General features: G+C 37.6%; 1 protein-coding gene across 11 annotated transcripts in view; it reads right to left on the minus strand.

Annotated features, from left to right (window-relative positions):
- The window catches only part of NEK10 (NIMA related kinase 10), a 181,899-nt gene that overhangs the window by 24,588 nt on the left and 131,374 nt on the right, over positions 1-25,937 (minus strand). For 6 of the 11 annotated variants that reach the window (XM_081071835.1, XM_081071832.1, XM_081071837.1 and 3 more), the window contains 5 exons: positions 22,326-22,509; positions 22,145-22,231; positions 20,624-20,678; positions 12,164-12,201; positions 11,924-12,064 (listed from right to left, as the gene is read on the minus strand). In XM_081071835.1, coding sequence (XP_080927961.1) covers positions 11,924-12,064; positions 12,164-12,201; positions 20,624-20,678; positions 22,145-22,231; positions 22,326-22,509 — 505 coding nt within the window. The remainder of the gene's footprint in view (positions 1-11,923; positions 12,065-12,163; positions 12,202-20,623; positions 20,679-22,144; positions 22,232-22,325; positions 22,510-25,937) is intronic. The other 5 variants (XM_081071836.1, XM_081071841.1, XM_081071842.1 and 2 more) reach the window with 1 other exon arrangement.

The following is a 25,937-nucleotide window of genomic DNA, read 5'->3' on the forward strand; positions in this document are numbered from 1 at the left end:
CTCTCTCTCTGTCTCTCAAACAAAAAAAAACCCTAGAAATTTGCCTGCAATTACAACAGGCTGCCACAAGGAGGCAGTAGTGCCTTGGATACTGTGGCCATTGAAAAGCTGGCCTTTAGATATGCGCAGTTAAGAGACTATCATGCTTTTAAATTCATTTGACATATTTTAAAACTAATTGATTAAAATTACTAAATGCAAACACTGAATAGACAATCTTACAGGAAAAACAACCCAAAACCAAAAAATTCTAATAACATTTACTTAGAACTAAGTAACTTTCAAATCTTTAATCATTATAAATTATATTTCTATCTAGGTCTAAACAGGACACATTTATAATTTATCCCAAATTTTCATTATAGAGCCACACCACTTTCACAGTTTTAGGCTAGCTTGGTGTCAACTGTTATTTTCCTTATGGATGTCTTTCTGAGTTAATTGAGAAATTTACATAAGAAATAATTTAGTTCTCATTCACATGCATTTAATACTTTGTTTAAATGTTTGACATTTAAAGGATCTATCTTCCCTAGGAACTGTGTCTAACTCCTTTTAAACATCAATTACTTGACCCTTAGCAAATATTTAGTAAATTACCGTTAGGGTAAAAATGTGAAGGTAAATCAGGACAAATTAAGACAGATCTAAAATAGAAAACAGAGAATTGGAGGTGTTGGCTCCAGCTTGTACAGGTGGCCGACTGTATACATATCATATTTTCTACAATGATGCTTCTTGCAGAAATAATTCTTAAAATGTAACTGTCTGTTTAGACTCATACCTAAAACTAGAGACCATGTAATGTGGCCAAGTGGATGCTGTAACTGGAACATTAACTTTGCATTTTCTGAAACTAAAGGACTTGGTTTTGATCACATTATATTGACTAGTTTATGTTTTTGGCACGTGGACATTTATAGGGGAATGAGTTAAACTCTCAGCATGGCAGAGCATTCTTAGATTTGTGATGACATTTTGAATGGGATGTCACATAAGTTTGACTCTACCTTGCCACAAGAATGTGTTCATCTGTGGCCTTAGATACAATAAGGCTAGATGCCTGCCTTCTGAATTACTCAGTTATGCAATGTAACTTAAAATTGCTCTTAAGACCCTTTGACCACGCTCTCTCAATCCCAGGAAATTCTTGACTTTTAAAAATAGTTTTGATGGCTCTTTAAAAAGTAAATTTACAAATGTTTAATTATACAGGCCCCTTGTAAAACCAGCAAACAAACAAAAAAACCCTAAATATTGCAAAAGAGGCTGGAGGCTCCCTGGAACCACCACCCATCAGCCTCCTTCTAATCTCTGATATCACCTTCATGTGTTGCCTTCTAGTCATTTTTCTATCCATTTACATGCATAAGTGTGTTACTTCAGAACAGTATTTTTCAAAATGTGGCTGAGTCCTGAAATCAGTTTAACGGGTCATGAACAGCGTTTTGAAAAATGGGATGGAATGAAATGGAACAGGACAGAAAAATGTCAGAGTGCATTGCACGTAGTAAGAATCCACACAGTCAAGATATAAAATGTGTTTCTTATTGAGGGTCATTTCCAAAAGAGTTGAAAAGCTACTATTATGGCAAATCTACAGTATTACCTCATTCTTCCTTTCTCTCTTTTTAAATAAATGGTGGCATATCATAAGACTGTTTCACAAATTTTTTCCTCACTCAGTCTGTCACGGACATTCTTTTTTTTGTCAATACACAATTTTAGCTCATTTTTTAATAATCACTATTGAATAGTACTACATGTTCTGCATGCATCATAGTTTACTGAGCCACTTCTGTCTTGATGGGCACTTAGTTTACTTTCAATTTCTCATGATTATAAATGATGCTGCAGTGAGAATACACATGTATGCCTCATTGTGCATAAGTACAAAAGGTCTCTTAGGGTAGATAAGGAGAAATTAAATACGAGTTGGGCATCTGGATGTACATATTTCTTATTTTAACAAATAGACTTTAAAGTGGCTGAATCAATTTGCCCTCTGATCAGAAGGGAATCCATTTTCTACACCTTGATCAACACCACATATTATCAAACTTTTCAGCTGTCAGTCTGATTTTGTTTCATTTTGTGTTCACGAGTATCTGAAGGCTAGTGAGGTTATTGCACTTCTTTGGTGAATTTCCTATCTGTGTCCCATGCTTCTTTTTTTTTTTATTGATTTGTAAGAGCTCTTGACATAGTCTGAACACTTCCCCTTTAATTGCATTTTATATATTAGAAGCATTTTCACCTAATCTGTTACTTCTTTTTAATTTAAAGGGCATTGCCCACTCCCATCACCTAGGCTAAGGGTAATTTTTAGTCTCGGGTACCACCAGGACAGTCTCTTTGGTACCTGTTGATCCTGTGCCATGGCAAGATGCCATGACCAGTTCAGCACTCCTGGGATACTCTGGCAAGATTACTGAGATATGTTGGAGGCATCATGTGAGTCAGGATTGAAGAGAAAAGAAACTGTGAGACTGGCAATGATGGGCAGGGAATCTTGCTGTAACATTTGCAAACCCTCGTGATTTCCTGAACAATTTCAGCTAATCCTAGATATGAGAACTATTATTCCTCCTTTTCTATCTGATCAAATCATCACAATTTTTTATATCCCCCCTACCCTAAAATGTAGATTTATTTAGCCCTTAATCATTTTAAGAAAACAAAAAAGGGTAAATCTCCAAATAGATAATTTTTAAAATTTGTATTCTTTATTTAAATATTAGTAACTACCAAGATCATGGAAAATGTTAGCCATCATCATTTTGAGTTTTAAAGCATTCTCTCTCAATAAATCTTTCAGATTAGCCTGCTAAAAATACTATATATCCTAACTATTCACACACAATAAAACACAACACATATTTACATTGACAATTTTGTCCTAAGAATCATTTTGTTAAAACAATTTTCCCCTAAAAAGACATCAAGAAGTAGATCGTATTTCAATGTCATTCATATAGAGTATGCCCATGATTCATATTTATGTGGTTCCTACTGCAAAAGGTAGACAGTATTGGGCTTATTAAAGTGTAAAATGTAAGTAAAATCAAAGTTTAAAGTGAGAGTACTTCGTATTCCTTTAATAATTTTTAGTGAATTTAATTAGTGTTTTGAAACTTAGAAGAAAAGAAACTAGAAAATTCCCCGTAAGAGGTAATATACATAAAAGTGTCACAAAAAAAAATAACTAATGAGTTTTGCTCACTTTGTGGTGAGCGTGACACTATAAATAGTTATTTTTCCCCTCAGGGGTGGTAGGGAGGAGTACTGGAAGAAGACTGGTGTTTTTTTAGCGGGAACTTGGGTGAGATACTGGGAAGGGATTTACACATTTATTCTCATCTAATCCTCACAACCATTCTGAAGGGTGGATTTTTAATCCCCATTTTACAGATAAGGATACTGAGATTAAGGAAATTGCCCAACCAAGAACACAAAGCAAGTGAGTGCTGGGATGGGAAGCTAGGGGGCCCTAAAACACTACACTGACTCAGTCTACACAGGATTTGAGGGGCTCCAGATTGTCCTTCTAATTTATGATTTGGAGGCTGTGAAATCATGGACAATTCCTCTGGTTATCTCATAAAATATTTACACTCCTTCCTAGGCCTGAAATACTATTTGTCTTCTTAAAAGGGTTGCAACTTTTAACACGATGCTCTACCTATTCCTTTGAACATTTAATGGATTAAATATTTTTGGAAATCATATACATGGAATAAACGGGAAGCATTAAGTCTCAGTGTCCTATGCAGTGCACTCTGTTCTGACTTATTATCTGATGGCACCTTGTTACACCAAGTTATTTGTTGCATGTCCCTGTCCTTTGAGACCTGATTTACACCATATATCCTATCTACTGAAACTACAATTCCCAATGTGAGCCCTGAAGCTGTTAATTACTACAAATTGAATAAGAGTTGGATTACACTGTATTCCCCCAGTTGGATTACACTGCATTACAGTGTAATTCCAATACCCTGTATTGGAATTACATACACTGTATTGGAATTACACTGACCAAGATATAGTATCAACCTACTATTTTTCTGAATTCTCTCTGCTAAGAGTCAGAAATGTTTGAACAACAGGAGAAGATAAAGTTTTGGGGCAGAAGCTCCCCACAGAAGTGGAAAATATTTTTCCATTTTGAATGGGGCTAAAACATACATGGGGTTCTCTCTATCGGACCACCTTCCCGGTTGGAAGAAAACAAAGTTTTAAGTATGGTGAAAAGATTCACTCTCACCTCTTTCCTTTAAGTACATGAAATGAAGTAACTGAACTATAGTTCAAATCTACAAATGTTCAGTAATCAACCCCCATGACCAGCAGTGTGGAAGGTGCTAGAAGTTAGACAAAGGATGCTACACTCACAAGAGGTTCACGGGAGGTTCACCCAGAGAACCATGGGACGGAGGATAGAGAATTGATGGAAAGGTTTCATTTGAGAAGACCATGAAGAATTAGTAGGCCTTCAATAGGCACGGGACGATTTGGTGTGAGGGACTGTGTATTTGATTGGCAGCTTCTGAGTAGAAGAAACAGTTCCAGCAAAGTGAGGGCCACCTCTGGAGAACAGCACAGTGTCTAGTTTACCAGGTATGAAGTACAATAAAAGCTGAAGAGGTAGCCAGGGACTGTAGATGATGGCAAGGAGCCATAAGAAAGACTGTATGACAGGAAAGGTGATCTCATGAGAAGAGGCCTAGAACTGAAGTCAGAAGGACGGGATTGGAATAGCATGTGGGGACTGTGGAAGCAGGAGCTGAAGCTTGCACTCAGTCATTGAGAGAATGACATCCCATGGAAAGGGAGAGGAAAATGAGAGAGAAGATGATGACTGGGGGCTAGGGCATGAAATCCCTCCCAACACAAACCAACAGGAAGTTCCACAGGAAGGCAGAAATTGTTAGAAAGAGCCTAGTTCCCCCTAAAGCCACATCCTGGCGGAATTTCCCACAGGATGGCAGGAAACTGCATCAAAGTCTCAGCTCCTTTCACTTCCTGAGTGATCAGGCTCCTTTCACTCCCCTTTCATTTGAACCTTCAGATACAAACTCTATAAAGGCAAAAGAAGCAAGGCTACTTTGAAGGCCTTCTCTCTTGAATTCTGGCTGAGTCACCTTTACATAATGCATCTCACATCCTGTTCAGGCTGTGTGTGTGTGTGTGTGTGTGTGTGTGTGTGTTAGGGAGAGCTTCCCCCAGTTCCAAACTTGCTATTTCTTTAGCTATTTCTTCGAAGTATGACCTCAGGGTGCTTAAAGTAGTTCTTAGAAATGACTACACAATATACATGGTGAGATGCTGTGTAGAGAATTCACTGTTGCATTATTTCGCACACTTAGTTCTGACTTCATGAGCCTCCTATTGTCAAGCATGCAATGGAGACTTGCATTTTCCCAAGGTGGGGTGGAAGAGAGGAACCAGGGAACCGAGAGCGTACATTCCTGGCCTTTAAAAGCAAAAGGCAGAGAGATTCAAAACAACTATTGCTGTATAAACTCTTCATCCTGCCCCTCCAGGGTAAAATAACGTTTCTCTGAGGAGGGAGGATGAAGAGACAACGAAAAGCAAGGAAAATCTCAGAAAAGACTCAAATTCCAGCTCGCTTTGGGCAAAGTGTGGGGTGGGAGCAGGCAGAAAGGAAGAGTTGGCCGATGGAACTGTCTAAGTTTGGGGATTCAGGAGTGGTAAGGCCATGTGCCCAGTTGCCATGGGGATCTCTGGGCGGCCCTAGTCGTGCAGATGTTCCCTGCACCATACGGCACAGGATCAAGTGAGGCTTCCTGGGGTATCAGAGGCAAAGAGTCTCTACTGAAGTCCCAAATCTCCAGGCCTGGAGAGGTGGGGACCAGCAGGCTAACCTTCCCAGACGCCTGACAAGGTGAGCTGACAGCACGAGAGAGCTTGTCCTACCGACATATTGCCTTCGTTCTAGAGAACACAGCCACTGGTGGAAACATGGACTAGGAACTGGAAAGCAGGTAGGGCTCTGTCATTTCCTTGGATGCCAACGTGGAAGCGTAACCACACTCAATAATCAGATTAGATACCAGCACAGATGGCCTCAAAGCCCCAGGACCATGATGCCAATGGAATCCTCGGAACAAAAATAATCAACCAGGGAAGAAGAGAGAGAAAGGCAATCCTTAGTTTGACTGACTTTAAACCTGATATGACAGACAAATCACCAAACATGGACATTGACCTGTAAGCTAATTGATTATGTTTCCTGATAACTGGAAGGGGGCTCAATATAAAGATTAAGTTCAATGTTGGAAAAATATAGAAAGTGAAATTTTTGTTCCTGAACTTGTGGTCTAAAACTAGCCTATGCATTTGGTCTAGTCCATACAGACTGACATTTCTCCACTGACTTAGTTATTTCTTATGCAATGATATAATGACTGACCAAGTCATTCTGGCTTCCTTTATTCCTCTTAGAAGGAACATTTTCTTTTCTTTTTTTTTTCTTTTTCTTTCTTTCTTTCCTTCATTTATTTATTTATTTATTTTTTGTATGAAAGTCAACTCCATTGCTGAAGCCCAGAAGTCTGAGGAATACAATACTGTGATGTGAAAAACCCACTGTTTCAGCACTGGGGATGCAAAGGCTAACCGATCAAACTCAAAGGAACAGAAACAACAGATACGATCATCCTCCCGCTCCCCAAATTCAATGACCTGAACAAGATAGCTTTATCCCAATCATGGAAATTAGATAAAACGATCATTGCTTGAATCTCTGATATCATGCTAGAGCATTTTCTAATAACCCCCACTTGATCCTAATCTAATATTTTTGGGTAATGTCCCAGTATATTTAACTAACAATCTACACTGATAAAGGTGCAAGCAGTGGACAGTGTGTAATATTAGTGATTAACCTGCAGAAATTGACATATTGGTATGACTTCACAGGCCAATCAAGAAGCTAATCACAAAAACTTATGGTAGAAATTTGCCTTGTAGCGATTTCACCAATCTTATACTTAATTTAGCAATGTTATTTCAGCATTTCTTTCTTGGCTAACTATATAGATCCTTGTTCTTTAAATGCTCCTGGAACCAGCTTTTTTATTCTCCATCTGGTTCCATCATTAAAGGGTTAAATAAAACTAAGACACTCGCTAAAGAATTGTGCTTTTGCACTCCAATACGGTTTAAAAAAGTAGTTGCATAAAAATTTTTAATTAACTCACTATCTAAAACATTCCAAATAATCTATGGAATCTGCAGTGAGGAATGTCTATTAAGCATGGATGTGGTCTCAGCTGTGCTGGAGGACAGGCCTAGCTGCACTGGTGACCCAGCTACAAGAAGGAGGCTCTTGCCTCTTTCTCATTAGTACTGTCTAGCCTGTCACCATCCTCAAGTCAAATTACTATATGATGACAACTCAAAAGGTAGTTGAATATACTCTGTAGCCATGTTTTAAATTTCATTAAAAATAATTAATAATGGCAATTTTGAATTTGAGAGCCTTGCTTTTCACTCAGTTATTTTGAATATCACTCAGTTATGATAACTACCATCATCACCCAAGCCACACTGACCTCCCTTTAGTCCTACCAGGTAGTGGTGTAACTTTCCCCCCTTCCTTCCATTTAGCATTTCCCCTAGGGTAGAAACCCTCAGGGAGGGTTGGGAGCTGTCATTTAACAACGATTTGCAGTTTGCACTCACTTTATCTTGGATTAGGACCATCAATAACTTGTGAGTCTGAGTATCTCTTTGGAAAGACAATATCAATCAAAGAATAAACAAATAAAAACATAAAAAAGAAGGTGTACATCATCTCCAGGAAGCATCCTCCTGGAACCTAGTCCACACGCCCCCAGTGACTCCCTTGGCATGAAGAATTCGGAAGCAAATTATCATCGGTCAAATAAATTTGTGTCTCCCACTCCTTCCTCAGTCTGAAGTCTAACATTAAAATATCATTGTTTCCCCATTCTTTAAGTAGTCATAAGATTACTTATATAGTTGTTCTCAATAGCAAGGATAAATAAGGATTTATACAGTGGTAAGTCTGCCTCAGTTACACAATAAGTAGTTTTCAAGAGCCTGATCTCAGAGGACATACTCAAGATATATGCAAACTTTACTAAAGATGCTCTAACATGGTTGGGAAATACAGCTAATTATATCCAAATCCCAATAAACAATATAGAAGAGTATATCATTATATGTTAAATTGCATGTATAGACTAGTACACATATAAATGTTGATTAAACTCTGGCAAGTACATTTTTATATGCTAAAAAGAATTGCTATGCCATAAAATGAGAGAACGCATATACTTAAAATCACTTTGGCAACTATAAAATTTAGTATTACGTACTTTATGTTAGTAACTAATTTGAAAGTAAGCTACTGAAAGTTGCTCATAATAAAAGCAAATAAAATATTAGCTGTGCTCTATGACATATTTAGATGAGACACTGACTATTCAGATCTGACCTTTATGAACAAAGGACAAGTATAAAAATAGATTCCCTGTCATCTAGTAAGAAAACAAAATTAAGAGCCTAGAATGAAGTGACAATTTCTATTCAAAATGCAGAGCACAAGAATTTCCATACATCAGTTCACAACCTGGGTGTTAGCGACTGGAAAATGAAAAACTAATCAAGGAAAGGAAAAACATCAGTGGCAATCCAGTCAAATTAGGCTATACTCTTAGTTGACATTACATTTGCACTTTAAATTTTGGTTTGACTGATACTCTTAAAAATTTATATTTGATCCACATTGATAGCATCCCCAATATTAAAATGTACTCTATGTATTTGACAAAGAATATATTTCTCGTAATATGTTTTAGGATGATTTTATTTTCACAAATATAGGACATCATTTCCCCTACTTCAACAGGAAAGGACTGTTTTTTATATCAACATATCCTAGACTTTTTCTTTTTAATTCAAAATATCTTGTTTGATTAATTCATTTGACTCTATAGCCAACAGAACCAAATAATTATTTTTAAAAATTGAGTTTTCCGAGGCATAGGGTACTTACGCACAATATAATTTTACACGGTAAGTAGATTGTGTATGAAAATTATTCTTTTTTTAATTTTCTTTTCCTTCTACTGATTATATCAAGATTAAGTTTCAGTGTGAAGCAAGTATGGCGTCATCATTTCTCAAAGATTAGCTAATGTTCTTTCATAACAAAGAAGACAGACCACAGGATCAGCAGACAGCAATATCTACTTGAAATTTAACAATGTTGTCTTGCTTAGATTTGCATTTATTTTTACAGTTGACATCTATTTATGGCAAGTGACACACTACTGGCTTCCCATTTGTAGCAATAACATAAATTCCTCTTTAAATAAATTTAAGTTGACAAAGTGAGTCAAATTAAAGAAGCATATATTAGGAGAAAGATACAGAGGGTACTCAGGTATGGCCAAATTTGTGCAATGGCAATCTACAAGTGACTGAAGATAGGGAAGTAGAGCTAAAAGAATTACCATGTTTAAAATGTTTATTCATTCATTCATGCCACATTAATTACTGTTAACATTTTCATCTGTGCAATATAGGAATTCCCAAATTTTCATTTCTGTTGGCAGAGGACTACAGTCTATTATTTAACCTAAAGAATTTGTATAAAATAAATTATTTACACAATCTAGTCAGTATTAAAAGAACAAGAGGACTTTTAATTGTATTCACTTGAAATGGTTCCACGGTTATCTGTTCTACAGGAGTTTGGAGGTGCATTAAATACTGCTGTATCATCACAATATCGACCTAGAAGTCCACGTTTTAGAAGTACCACAGAGGTAAGATATTAATAATACACCCACCGGGCACTCTAAAATAATAGTTCTCACTCTTTGTTCTGCCATAGCATGTGGAAAATGATGTTCACATACTAGATCTAGTCCTCGGGGCAAACCCAGGTTTTGACGAAAATCTCCCGTCCCTGACAATTTTTTCCCCAGCATATTAAGGCAATACAGGGCTGTAGCTGTTGGTTATACATAATTTCCAGCATGTTCTTTTTTATCCAAGATAAAATTGATTTTATCTAAATCAATTTTTAAATAAATGAAAATATGTTAATATAATCTGATTTTTTAAAATACATCATTTATATGTTTCAGTGCTTTGCCTATTCTGAATAAGGAATACATAAAATGTAACTCACAAGTAACCAGACCAACAGTGTCCCATGACACCTTTTTATTCTCTTAGCTAGAATAGAGATACAGAGATGACAAATGGAATGGAGCATGATTGGCAGGTGAGGGAACCTAAGTGGTGTGGCTGGTGCCAATTATTTGTGATTTGATAAAGCAACCAACAGTCCAAACTTAACTGCACCTCTTTAAAAAGTATGTCTTTTATAATATGCAGAAAACAACTTTGCATTAAGATTGAGGAAAATAAAGATTTCTCTTTTTTTTTAAATCAAAAATAGAAACCTACTACATACTATCATAGGCAGTAACCCAAATTTTCTCATATCCATTAATGTGTTTTATATTATCTCCTTTATGGATAAACTTTAGCATTCACTATTCAGATAATAGTTTGAAATGCTATATTATATTCTGTTTTAAATTTTGAAAAAATATGAATTAGTGAAGTAAAAGAATTGGACAGTATAACAAACTATGGGTCTAAGAAATACATTCCATGTAAACTGTGCTATAATGTAAATAGTTTGTGTAAAGGTCCAAAGATCTGATCAATTTCACTGGCATAAAGTCAAATCTTAAATTGGGCCAATTCAACAGGCCCTTTAGGAAAAGGAATTCCTATGATGCATTGCAACAGAACTGCGAATTGCTTACATATACACACGAGTGCGTTCCACTCTTGTTGTCATAAAATCAACAATTGCTTTAGCTTTAAGATTATGTTATGAACTTACCTTATGCCACAATAGCAGTCGAGTACAGTCAACATGATAGCTTTGGACATATCAATAACAAAAACCATCTTTTTTTTTTTGCATCTATGTTGACAGTGTAAATGGCCCCAAAGTGTCAATAACTCATCCAAAGCAAATTTAATAAATGTAGAGGCATGGGCTAATATTACAATAAAACAATTTATGTCATCTTTGTTCACTATATGTGTTAACTCTACAAAAAAAAATGTGAATTAAAGAAATTAAAGTGAAAACAGCAGTAGGTAATAATTCCAAATTAACCAAAGTAGTAAAATAGAACTTTATACTCAAGAGTCATATTCATACATAAGTTAAAAGCACAATCATTAAACTTCTTCCTGAATTGTCCAGGTTTAACTAATAATTTTACTATTACTGTTGTACTTTGGTCCTCTTTAACAGAAATTAGAAACTAATTAACACATTTTTCCCCAAAAACCATTATTATAAATATTTGTTTTAAAAATCCATAATTTTTATGTTATTAAAGAAACAATGTGATATAACATTGTTTTAGTCAAATACACATAGAAATAACCATAAAGAACTATCTGTGTCAGAGTAAAGGAGATAGAAAAAAAATATGCTCCAGTCTCTTGTGTACATCTCTTGTGTACTCCAGTAGAGTGTACGTAAATATATATATACATATGTACATGTGTATGTTTTACATACATGCAAAACATAGTTACTATTTTTCACTAGTAGGTAAGCACTTTAAGCATCAATAGTTCAACTGGTTAACATTCCCACCAAAGTAGAAATGCACATTTTGGAACATCCTATAATATTTCAATCAAATAAGTGAACACAGAAAAGTATTTCGATATCCTTACATGCCAAACTAATAATTATGGTAGACAAGCAAAACAAAATCCCCCTGCTGCCCGCCCCAAGCATCATTTAGACATTTCAGGCCCAACTACAATCCTGTGTTTGCCCATTGTGTGCTTGACTTCAACTTGATCTAATAAGTACTACCATGGTCTTTGAGATTGCGAAGAATCACGGCAGGAAGGCTATGGGACTGCCACCCCATCACTAACTCGGCCTCTAACTCCTTAATGTGGGCCCTGAGCGTGAGGGGTGGCACTTTCAGAAGCAGGTCAAGAGGCAGCAAAGCTGAAGAAATAAAAGGGGGAAAGATATGAAACTATAACATAAATTACATTGCATTTCAGGGAGATATGCATTATTTCATTGCTGCCAACACCAAATTACCTGGCCGTGGTCTTGATCCTATTCCCCTGGTGAAGTCCCTGAAAACAGAAGTAGGAGCCATTAGAAGGACTGACTCAACTTGGATTCAACCAACACTTACTGAAGCCTACACTCTGCTATGGTTTACATTATAAAAATAAAGGTTATTTTTCCTCAAAACACTCTCAAGAGTTAAAGAAGGAAATAAACATCTTTGAACCCAGGGCAGAACTGACATTCCACTGACCAATAGAAGAAACTTGTCCCATTATAGCTGTTAACAAGAATGATTAAGAGTCCAAATCTTAAGGCCTTGAATGATTTTCTTGTTACACTTAAAATAAAAATACTGATTTTGTATTAAAAAGAAATATATTTCAAATTTTACATATATTATTTTCTGGTGCTTTGTTCCTGCTGTCTTAGAAAAGCTATAGATCTAAAATTAGATGATTTTGCATTTCAGAGGATTGCATTCAACCTAGTTTTCAGTATTATTAAACATCGCTTGTTTGCCCTGCCCTAAAATTCTAGATTTCCTGAACTTTTTGCAAGGTGGTCTCAGTGCCTTCCACCAGTGGAGGTGGCCTAAGAACCCACCAAGGACAGCCATAAATAATCCTCAACCTTGTTCTTTCCACTAAAATTTAGAGACAATTTCTTAATGGTATTTTTTTGAATAAAATAAGAAATATCTGTACCCTGACAAGTTATAAGAGCCATACTTCAATTTAATGCAATCCAACAAAAATATATACAACTACGACATATAAGGCACATGACAGTAATTTGCTGAGTGGGAATGAATAAAGGGATTCAAATATAAATAAACATTGTTGATAATTCTCTTACCACAACCCTTTCATTTTTATTTTAGAAATTTTGATACATACATGTAACACGTACCTTTTATGAGGCATAACAAAATTGACACTCATTACCTGCCACCTAACATAAGTACCAGAACAATACTGAAATCTTGGCATCCACTGTGAGTTCCTTCCCTATCCTTCCCCATTCCTCCTAACCCCCCACCAACCCAGCCCTCTCTTGATCCCATTATTTTTTCTGTCTCATTCCCAGACCTAGGTTTCCAGACCCTTGAAAAGGAAGTGAAACTCTCCAGCATTACTCGTTAATACACTCTCCCCAGCCATGGGATAACGGACATGTTTAAAGAAAGAAAAGGGATGGCCCCTGACCTTAGAAAGTTGGAAGAGGAGCGTAATCTCAGCAGTGACTATGTGTGGGCAGGAGGCCTGAGGGCTGAGGTAAGGAGCAGTGCATATGTTCCAGCTCGTCATATCCTGGCATACACACTCTACCCCAGCGAGTGCAAGTAAATAACCCTGTCCCTTAGCCTTCCAGACAAGTTCAGCACTGTTCAACAGAAATATAATGCAAACCACAAACATAAGTTTAAATTTTCTGGTAGCCACATTTTTAAATAGTAGAAATAAAAAAGTGAAATTAATTTTAAAAATACATTTTATTTAATCAAATGTATCCAAAACGGTATCATTTCAACACTTACTAAATAGAAAAATTCATGATATTTTACATTCAGTTTTGCATTTAAATTAATAGTAATGTGAAATTTAAAATTCAGTTCCTCAGTCACACTAGCTACATTTCAATTGCTCAAGACTCACACGTGGCCAATGGCCTCCAGATTCGACAGTGCTTTCCAGACCCTTCCTTAGAAGGTTCTGGTCATTGTCTTCATAAGCATTCTGACTGAGGCTAACAGTCATGCCATATAGCTGCATCCCACAATACCCCACTATCTTAAAAGTTGAATGAAAATGTAACTGGGGAACATCTTTCACTCAAAAGTTTATGGGAGCTCTTGCTAGCTGATAACCGTTCACATTCTGAGTTAACTAGATGACTATTCCAGTTGTCCTGAAGAACACCAAACTTCAAATATTTTTACTTATTAAAAATGTGCTGGTGGTTTATGTGAAAGAGACCACCCTGATAATGCTGACTTGCTGCCAGCTTTGCTACTCCTTTATATGACTCTACATTCTTCTTTAATAAGCTTTAGGGGACCTTTAAAAACAAATTTGTTTATTCAACAAATATTTATTAAGCACGCACTACGCATAGGCACTGTGCTTGACACTAAAGATGGGATGGTGAAAAGAAACAGTCCCTACAGTCCTGGACCTTACAAGGCTGACTAAGAGTAGCAGAAAAACAGTTGATTTCTCTGGAAATTATATCATGGATCCCAAGAAAACATAGTCAGTTGAAATTTCGAAATAGAACAGACTCATTATAACTAGCAGGGACAGCTTTTAATTATACAATTGTTGGGTCCACAGATGGACAAAAGATTGAAATTACACAGAGCCTGAGGGAAGTCTGCCTCTAGAATAAGCCAGATTGAATGTTTACATCCAATAGAACACTGTGGCTGCAGAGGATGGTTTCCCATGATGGCACAAGCTATAAAATTGAAATGGTTTAACACGAAGACAGCATTCCAGAAATGTGTTACGGTGAAAAGGCTTAACATAATGATGCTTGTGTCCTCTAAAAGTTCTGAAATGGGCATTGACCAACAGCAATTCAGGCTGATGAAACGGAGTCTCAGAGAAATGAAGGTTTCAAAGGATTCTCAAAGGTCATCACTTCCCACTCTCTTCAGATCTGGTGTGACTTCATCCAGAATTCATAAGCCAAAACAGAAGGTGAAGCACTGAATACAAATATTAGCCTACTACTTCCACCCCAAACCACTATAGGTGAGGTAGACATTGGAGGTTGCATTGGCTTTGTAATTTTTAAAATCAACTTCTCACTGAATTAATTCCAGCGCAGGGTAAATTATTTGGATAATTATTTTGTCAGAAGAGTTCTGGCCATAAAGGAAATGGAGTTCTAGAATTTTATATCTCACAAAAATCTTTTAAATATATCTCTGAACCAAGAAAATATTTCCAGTCACTGTAACTGCATCACATAATTTAATTCAATTGTGAAAAGTAGTCAATATTATTGATGCTGATTAAAAGAAGGAAATGTGTAACCTTATGAAATGAGAGGCTTGGCTTGCAATATTGAGGTAACGCTTTCTGTGTCTAATGCTAACTAGGATTTTATTGCTTAAAATCCTCCTTTAGGTGATGACATTCATAAACATGTCCTATGCACATAAGCGACATTATGTGGGGTTGAGTTCTCCTGTTTCCTAAGAGCTTTTCATCTATCTACAGTGTTAATGGAGTGGGCAAGTGGTATAGTGCTTCTGTGGCTCTCCACTCATATTCTAATAATAGCTAGAAATAAATGGGAAGTAAGCCAGGAAAGTTTAGAACTGTCACAGAAAAGAAATAACATAGTCTTACTGATAAAAACTTCAGATTGCTTGATTGTAACATTCACAGACAAGCTGGGTTTATTCTGGCAAAGTAGTGATCAAGCAGTATTTATTCAATTGAAGTAAAACTACATACGGTCTCTCTGACCACATGTATGATACAGGATGGTCACCAATATCCACAGTCATCTTTATATACAAAGACTAGAGTCAGGTGCAGAACCCTGAATACAAGTACACGTACACTGAATTATCAAAGAAGTTGCGAACCACAGGTATCCCTGATGTGGAAAACATCATTGTCTTAAACCAGCCTGCCAACTATGCCCTGTTGCTTTGGCAACAGGACACACGTGAGTATGGAGAAATCTTGTTGCCTGAGCAACGGAATCTTAAAAAAGGGAGGGGGCATGTGTATATATATATATACTGAGTGAGACTTTAAAACCCACATAGGAATTGGTAAAAATCAGCCCATTCTTAATTCTGTCCTAGCAAGTAGTAATAAAGGCAGGAGATTTTAGATCACTTAGATCACTGAAAATGATTAAAGTTGGACATTTCAAAGAAGATCCTAATTGTTGAATTTTTAATTGCCTTTATCTTGGCACAGATATTAACCCAGCTTTTGGCTAATTCTCTCAATGTGCACAAAACATCGAAGAAACATTAACAAAAAGGATATTTATATGATTATTTCAAAGTATATGATATTTTGTGAGAGTTTGATTAGGAAAAGTGAATTCCACTCTCCTTCTCATTCCTTATGATTTCAGGAATGCACACATCCTGAAATACCACAAATTTTTCCACAAATACCACCATTCACTTCACCCCTGTCAACAGACATGTGGGGTTCAAATGTCTCACACTGGGAATGTAAAAATGATACAACCACTCCAGTAAACAGTTTGGCAGTTTCTTAAAAAGGTAAGCATAAACTTACCATACAATCCAACCATTTCACTTCTAAGTATTTACCCAAGATAACAAAATGTACGTGTCCATATACAGACAGAAATGTTCACTGAAGCTTTATTTGTAATAGCCAAATACTGGAATTCAAGTGTCTATTAATAGATGAATGGCTAAATAAACAGTGGTACATCCCTAGGATGGAATACTACTTAACAATAAAAAGGAATGAACTACTGATGCACAAAATAACATAGACAAATCTAGTAATAATTATGCTGACTGAAAAAAGTCAGACAAATAAGAGAACATATTTCCATTTATATAAAATTGTAAAACACAAACAATTCTATAGTCTGGCAAGCAGATCAATGATTGCCTGCATTGGGGAGTGAGGAGCAGGAGCGAGACGCACAAGTGGGCACTTTTAGGTAGATGTGTTCACTTTCTTAATTGTGAGATTTACGGGGATATGGATACTCAAAACTTATCAATTTGCACACTTTAAATACGTGCAATTTATTTTGTGCGAATTCTAGCTCATTGAAGCTGTTAAAATAACTTCTCACATTCTCATTCAAGAAAAGTTATTCAACATAGATCATCACATGATCTGTGTGCATTCATTAAAAGCAATACATAAAAAATACACTATTAATTTTCTCCTGCCTTTTGTTACTAAATGGAAGTGAAATGCAGTCAGATCTAGTTATCTCATGGCTCTCGATCTTCAGGAGAGCTAGCTACGTAGTTAGCCCTCAACACAGTATAAGTGGCTGTAGTTAAAGCAGCTACTGGGTGACAACTCAGATTGCTAAACAGCTATAGGAGTATCCCAAGTCGCACTCCTTTTTATGACTCTCCAGTAACGTGCAAAGGATGAAGATGTAGAATGAAATCTCTGTGCTATAAACCAAAGACTTAACTAAAAGCAAAGTATGCTAAGTAAGTATACTCATAGCATGAATGGCCTGTTTATTGCTAGGAAATGGGGGTTCCCTGGAAGCTCCACACGGTCTGCTTCACCTCCAGGTTTTCTGGGGGTCCAGGAGAGCCCTGGGAATGACTGCTATGTGGTATCCTGGTGCCTGGAGATTTGGGAATGGGCATGTGATAATTCACCTCTGCTTCATGAATGGCTACATTTCCAGAAGCCAAGGAAAGGGGGTGCAGCCTCTCGTCACTCATCTGGTTTCTGAGCTTTGAATTTGGCTTCCAGGACTTTTCATGGTCTGGGGGTGGAGGGCTGAGATTTGGGGAAGAATTTGGCAAGAAACGGGGCCCAAAGGACTTATTTGCCAGCTTCATGTGACTTCTGCTGAATAGTACACAGAAGGAACATGAACTTCTAAGAGTTGGGGACTGGTTCTCTACTGGTTTGCCTTTAATTATATTCCTGGAAAAAAGCTGTATTATTTGATGATGATGGCTTAGACCAACAGAGTGCCTCCCACTTCTAATGTCATGTGACTTTTCTCCAGCCTTGAGACTTCAGTACTTCTCTAAGAAGGCAGGGGCTGCCCTTCATAGTTTTGTTTCCTCATGTTTTATCCATTTGCCTGGCCTATTTGCCCAAGAATAATCTATCTCAGGTTATTAAGGAGGTAACTTGGTTCTACAGCAGGCAAGTGGATTAATTCTAGCCCCTGATATCTTAGGTGACCAAAGCTGAGAGTTTATGCTTCAACTTTCTCTGTATACTATTTAGCCAGGGCCAACTCTGAATTCTATCCTCTAGAAGCTGTGCTCTGGTCAAGTATGCATGCACTGCTCTGTGGTTTCTCCTCACTGGGACCAACTCCCTTGTTTTAGGAGCCAATGAAGGTCTCACTGTAACTGTTTGACCACTTAATACATGGCACAGAATAGCCAAAAATCTCTACAGGTTTGATTTTCAATTTATTTGTATTCTATTTTGTAGCTGTGCCAACTTCTTTTAGATTCTAACTTCTCATTTAGCTTCTAATTATTTTGCAGGAGGGGTTTACTTTCACATTTATAAACCAAGAAACCCAGGAAAATCCTAAGCAAATTAGATTGCAAATAACTTTAGCCTTATTTAATGCCTTTTAAAGAATCATAAATACATATTAGAGTTGTCTCCTTTTAATTCAGGGACGCTCTGGGGATTAGCTGAAAGTAAAAAAGTTATTTTCTCTCGTATTTGGCATGAATCATAGGCTGTCTTCTGTCATTTATTTCCTTCTCAAGTCTGCCCTTATCTCCCCGTTACAGGGTGAGTCCCTTGAGAGAAGAGAACTTGTCTTAAACCAACCTGTCTCCCCGGATGGCATATCCCATTATATCACACACGGCACAGCTCTGCAAATGTTATTTGAAGTCAGGTCCTAGTCACCTATGCACCTATGTATGTGTCTTTTAACTCGTCAACTGTTGCTACCTACCTGACCCCCTCAGGATTTTGCCAGTCAGGTACTTCATTCTGAAATTAATTTCCATTATACAGTTCCCAGCACTCTCAAACCCAGGAGTGGATAGTAGTTCCATTTGGACAGCCCAGCACCCTCACCTGCTCACTGCAGCAAGGGCTCCCTGACAGACTAGAGGGTCTGTCAATCAAGGAGCTCAGCTCTCCCCACAGCAGTAACTAGGACCCTAATCTAAATCAGGCCAATTTGACTCTCTCTTGCAAGACACTGAATCCTAAGAATGGTGACACAGAGACAGAGAAAACAGCATTTAGCCTAGTTTCGGTGCCTTTACAAGTCTGCCAGGAGTGCCTCCTCCACAGACGTCAGGGGCTGACCTGGCTCTTATCCGTTCTTAAGCTTGACTCTCTGGGTGCCTAATTGTGTGAGCCCCCCAAAGCCTTCTAATGAACCCCGCTGTTGCATAAGTCGGCCAGGGAGTTTCTTTTGCTTGCATTTGAAATGTCTGACTCATAAAGCACAGTCACGGCCTTAGCTTTGCGTCACATGCACACACTCACCCCACAGGCGAGGTCCTGCACCCCCAGCCTGCTGATGGGCACTGCCACTTAACGGGCAGTCCCAGCCTCAACCGGTGCCTCAGCCTCAGAGCGCTTGGGCAGTCCTTCTGCCTGCTTCTGCTCAGCTCCTCGCCCATGTCTCTATTAGTTTTTCCTACGTGATCACACTCCTCAAATCTAGACCACCTTCTCAGCAGTGACTTTGAACATCCCCTAATGAACAGAAACCACCAAGTATAATCTTCTGTAATATCCCTTTTCTTTGATTTTTCTAGCTTAATTTTATCTTTGACTCCTTTCCTTCAGACACAGAGAAAAGGTGGTCCCTTCCCCTTCCCCAGGCCCACCCTCTGGTTCCAATCTACTCGGTGAGTGTGCACCATCAGTTCTCCTTCCCTCTTCAATTTCTCCTTTCCATTGGCTGCTTCTGCCCAGTCCCAATCAGCCTGCAGTCATCTATATTCTAGAAGGCCCTTTCCCATCAAGCATTCCCCACCAGCTAACTGTCCCATCTCACTCCTCACTTTCTTCACTTGCTCCCCAGCCCTGCCTCTGTAACTTCTCAAACCACCAGTTAGGCTTCTGCTCACAATAGCCTCACCCAATGACACGGAAACTGTTCTCATGAAGGTCACCAGGAACTTGCAGAAGGTCAAGTCGAATAGTTTCATTTTAGTCCTTAGCCCAGGAAATAACTGTTGCAGACACCTGTTAATTGTCCCAAAATAACAATTTCTTCTTCCCTTTAAAACAGAATCCCCCAAACATATCTTCCCTTGCAGCTAGATGTGGTCATATGACTAAGTTCTGGCCCATAGTATATGAACAGAAGGGATGAGCACAATATCTGAGTCAGGTCCTAAAAAAGGGGTGTGGGTGGTCTCCACTTCCCCTTTCTACTTCCTGCTGGCTGGGTGTAGATGTGATACGGTCCACATTTGTCACAAATGCCATGAGGATAAAACCTATTCCCTGGGGATGTAAAGAAACAAGGTATGAGGAGCTAGGACTCCATATGATCTCACGAAGCATAACTGGCTTACCTCCACCCCTGAGTTCAGAAAAACTAACTGATTGGCTGGAGGTGACAAAGGTCGACTGGAACCCTGGTCCCAGCGTGGTACTCTTCCCAGTATGCTACTTGGTAAACCACAGCCAGTTCTGGGAAGGTGGGTTCTAGTAGCCTCTATTACTACATAGTAACTTCTGGTTATCAGGTTTCAATTTAGTCATCGGTAACTCAACTCTGCAATCTGAAAATATTTCTAGAAGCTCAACGTGTACATACCTTGTTTGGGATCGTCTTTCTCCTCCTGAAGCACTAAAACTTCTCTTTAAAATTCCTAAAACAAGAAAACAAAAATAACTTCACCTTTTCCCACTGTAAATCTTTTATTTATTAATTCATTCATTTGTTTGTTTGTTTAAAAAATGTTGCATTCTACTATCTGAGCAATTGTATGTACTGTAAAGACTGCCTTCATTTGTGAAGGCATCAGCTAAACTATAATGTTGCAAATTACCAGTTACTTGACAGGTTTGTCTAAGGATGTTCTTCCAAAGAAAAGGTGCTAAGCAAAGAAACTCCTTATTATTAACAGCCAATAAAGAACAATAAAATATCTATGTCATAATCATCCGAAAGCTGTTGCCAAGCCAGTTACAAGTTACCACATGCAAATTTAAGGGTCCAACTTTTCCTTCCCCATTTCCCCACTGACCCTCCCCATCACTGTTACCGGAGATACATAATCCTGAATTCATCTCAAAATTAACTCCTGCACGTTTATATGAATATTTTACTGTATATTTATGTTTTCCCAATCACAAATCAAGACATTTTATCCATCAGCTGGAATTTAAAAAGAAAACAGAGCATACTGTTGAAAATTGGGATTGTCCCAGAAAATCTGGAACATTCAGTTACCATTTTGATGGACGGATTAAGTTAGGAAAATGACAAAAATAAATAAATAAATAAAATAAAAAGCCAAATCCTTAGAGTTCTACTTTTATGTTTAGGGAGGCTATTTTAAACCTTCCTTTTTGAAACAGTCATTGGTGAGAAGTCATTTTCATAGTATAGTCATTGGTGAGAAAGAATTCTTTACCCTTAATTTATGTCAGATCATTTCTACCTATCCTTTAATAGTCTATCAACTTACTCTTCTAAAAGAGTCCTTATTTTCTATCATGACTTCTCTTTTCTTTCAGTTTCAGATTTGTTGAGTAAATTGAATCCTATGTTTCCTTATAATCTTTATATTTTATCTAAACATGTCTTTTCTTTTCCATCCCTGGGTATGACTATTTCCTTTACTGTTTCAAAATAAGAGTCAAGATTAACACATGGACTGAATTTATATATTTTTTCATAGTTCTAAACAATTAAAATATTTACTTGAGTGTTTAAAGAATAATATATCCCTCTATATTAATGTAAATAATAAACCAACACTGATTTCTTCTCCAGGTTTCCACCCTTAATCAACAGATTCATAAAAGGTCACTTCCATGATTCTTGTGGTTATTTAGTGTGTCTCCAAATTAGGTATCTCCACTTTCCAGTTAGAATTTGCATTTGCTGGTAGAAATAATGTAATTATTCATTAGACAGCTGAGGCAACAGAAAACTACAGTGCTGGTTGGCTTTTGCGTTCTGTCAGAGTGACAGACACACTTGTCCTAATTAGCACTGCACCTGGAGACAAACCACTGGGTTATGTATATAATGACACTTACTTGACTCCCAAGTATGATTCTCAAATTACTACCTGCTGGAATTCACAAACTGGAAAAGAAAGCTTACTGAATGTAGATTCTTTCAAAGGGCTTGAACTGGAACTGCTGGAGTTATCTGAAATGTCCAATTCATCATCCAGCTCTAAATACATATCTGCACATTAATAAAAAAAATGAAAATCAAACGAGCCTTGAAACAAGAAGGAGTCAAGAGTGCATTCATGCTGCCACCTTTTCACTAGAAATACCTTTGTCAATATTTTCCAAGTTGAAGTTATCATCTGACAGGATTTCTTCGCAGGTCCTGTCTTCTTCTTTACCAGAGGGGGCCTGGAAACCTTCGGGGGGCAGGTCTGCGCTTTCAGACAGTTCACTTTTCAGGCTGGCTGCCCCACTGCTGCCGCTACTCAAACTTGCTTTCTCAAAGGTTTCCTGAAAGAGAAATTCAATATTTTAAGCCACTTCTTTCCTTCCTTCTGCAGGATCCACAGTTCATTAGAACACATATTAAAATGCTTAAAATAGCATTACATGTGTGCTGAAGTCGCCTTAGTAGTTCCACCTATACCTAGGCTATAGACTCCATTCACTGTGTAACAACAAAAAGTAAGATAGCAAGCTACCATTGGACAAAAAAGAATGGATGTGGCAAGATGCTCAGTAACAAAGGTCTATGCAATCAGGTGAAAAAAATGTGGCACTAAGGAATACATATAGAGGGTCCCCAAAAAAATGTATACACATTTTCAGAAAGGAAAACTGTATTAAAATTGTAATAATATATACCAATAACAAAAGATGAATACAAGTCACGTTTGACTTCTGCAATTACAAGAGGTGTTCAAAGTAGTTACCATCAGTGTCCATACACTTCTGATTATAGCGAACTACAGTTTGAGCAACGTTGCCCAAATTGTCCACTTGTACACATTTGTTGGCACCCTTGGTATATTATCAATTAAACTGAAATTTCCCTATATTAAGCTATTTAAAAAAATATTTGCTATGAAATCTTCTCAGTACCACAGTGAATAAGTAAAACTTAGTTTCTCAAAGCTCAAGGGAAATTGGTATCAGACACAGCCAGGCCATGGAAAGAGAGAGATGAGGTCTCCTAAGAAATGAAGAGCTGCAGCTAAGGGGGCTTTCCAACCACTTAGGACCCCACACCACTGCCTGGCATCAGCACTCTCCACAGAGCTAGCCACAGGCTCCTACAGGCTCCGCTAAACTGCTGTGGACATTTTTTTTATGATAGTGCCAGATTACCCTCTGGCCATGTGAGTCCACATTTCACTAAACAGTATTATTAGAAACTGCAAGATTATGTCTGAAGGTTCAATAAAATAAAGGGAAAAAAGATCACTCTCATTAAATGCTGCAACTTTTTATTTTCCTAAGAAAAAGACAGAAGGGAAGGAACTACATATGATTCAGCAGAGAAGTATCCCTTGCTTCTTTACTCAAGTAATTCTCAGTACCTAACATGTTTATTACATGGGACAGTTTGCAGCAAGTGTGCAAAACCTCCTTAGGCTGTGGGGCTAAACAGTGTTGAGAAACCTAAGGTATAGACCAAAGAGATGAAAAGACAAAGGAAGAATGGCCATAAAAAAGCAAAGGATAACAGTTGGAGAACATGCAAAGAAAGCAAAAGCCTGCATTTACTGAAAGGGAAAAATATCCACTCACGAAGTGTGCCAGAGATTGTTTAGTCACAAGTCAACTACCTCTTCTTAACTAAAAGGCTCCAATGATGAACAATGTTTGCTAAAGAGACAGGTTAATTTTTTTATTTTTCAGATTTTCAGTTTTTCCTAAAATTAAAGTGACCAACAGCTTCAAGGAGCAGGTTCCTAAAACTCCCTGGTGGTAAAATTTGCAGATGAAAACAATCTAAGACCTTATGAATGACTGCAGCCAGACTGAAAGCTTTCATTGTTTATGCTCACTAAACAAGGCAAAAATGCAAAGACTACCAAAGACATTTTGTGCATTGTAAAAGAATTTCTGTTATCTCTTTTTCCTGAAAATTATTTCATCGTTCCTTTCTCAAAATGTCACCAAGAGGTTTGGAGATATTTGTTGTTCCATTGAAGCTAACAGGAAGTTGAAGGAGCATTTTAATTTTTTTGGTCTAGCTCCCCATCCAGTATTCAAAGTCTTCCTGCTTTTGTGACTCAGAATTATTCATTCCTGCTTTTTGGGTCTGCTAAGTTAGAACCTGAAATGAAAAATGTTTTAGATACACTTTGGCAAAGCTGAATGTGTGCTGCTCAAAACATTTTCCAGTGCCTAAGGCTCGTAAGAGACTTCCAATGCCAGTCTGAGTTCTTCCCAAGCCCAGCCCCTGATACCAAACCGAGGAGCTCCTTATAAGGCTCAAAATTTTCCTATAAAACCATTCAACCTCTTTCAGACCCTTCTCCTTTTCCTGTCCCAGCCCACAGATCCTTCTTCCTCCAACAATCCTCAACTGATGTCATTAGAAATTTACATAGAAATAAACATTAAACTTAAGGTTTTCTCCTTCTTGTAATTTTTAATTCTAAATAAATCGTCTCCTGCCCTATTATAAAGATCACAACTGGCATTTACAAATCTGTAAGGACTATACACCCAAGACATCTCAAAGCTATCAATGTTGAGAAAGACAAGAGATCATTTTTGAGTAGAGAAAATTTTTTATTGTGTTGATGCAGTTAGATGCCGGAATTCATGTATCTCTAAAACTAGCAAAACTTCAGCAAAGGCTTTGTTTCTCTTAAGAACAGGCATGGATAAGACATCAGAGGAACATTATTCTTTGAACAAATGCAGAGTAGGGAGAAGCTGTGAATTCCGTACAGGCAATTCTAGACTTAAGGAGGTTTGACTTACCACCAATACCCAGTTGGGTTGCAAATCTAGTCATTTGCAACTGCCAAAATTGCATCCATAGGGTGCTTGCTTAAATTCTAATAAAAGGAATTCCCATTTTGGGACAAATGCTTTTTCAGAATCTATAAGCATAGAAGGTATGATAATGTAGAATGTGTAGTTTGTTTTAGTTTAAAACCTCTATTTCTATAATATCTTGGAGAAGTTTTTACTTCAAAAAAATCTATATAGTTTATGACGTTGCCATAAACTATATGCCACTATAGACACACTTTCCCAAGTGTGATTTCCAGAGTTTTTGCTTGCGAATATTTGAATACCCAAGTTATTATTCAACTCACTCCTTGAAGAACTGGGAGCTGTTTCAGTCCCTTTTAAATTCCTCGATACCTTGCACATAGCAAATGCTCGATAAATAGTTGCTGTGTTGAGACCGAAGGGAAAGAAGGGCTAGAAAAGCAGGTGAATTCCCTTATAGGATGAGTAGATTTTGTAACTTCTGTGTTTTTCATCTTGCCCATGTATCCAGGACCCTACAGTGTGAAATTTCTGTGAGCATTGAAGGGACTATTTGGTGATGCACCCATGAATAAGAGCGACTTCTCTCTTCCTTTTTCCCCTTTGTGCTTAGGAAAAATTGTAAAGTTCATCTGTCTTAGAGACGACCAGCCCAGAAATGACCATACGCCTCTGTAACCCAGCAGACACTGGCCCAAAGACAGAGATGATTGGATGTTTTTAGTATGAGAGTGGAGGCCTTTAAGACATGTTCAAAAGTTGCCTCCAGCAAGTACATAAACCTATTAAAGGCATTAGGGGGGAAAAGGTGCAGCCTTGGGGGATGGAATTTGGCTGCTGTCATCATTTTTACTTTCTAATTACTTAGGATTTTTCTAGGAGTAGGAGAGGCAGTTCAAGTTTTTTTGGCCTTTGTATGTCCCAGGAAATGATGGACATATTCTGTGTATTGACATGGCAGC

This window comes from Rhinolophus hipposideros (genome assembly GCF_964194185.1).
Source record: "Rhinolophus hipposideros genome assembly, chromosome: 14".
Lineage (NCBI taxonomy): Eukaryota > Metazoa > Chordata > Mammalia > Chiroptera > Rhinolophidae > Rhinolophus > Rhinolophus hipposideros.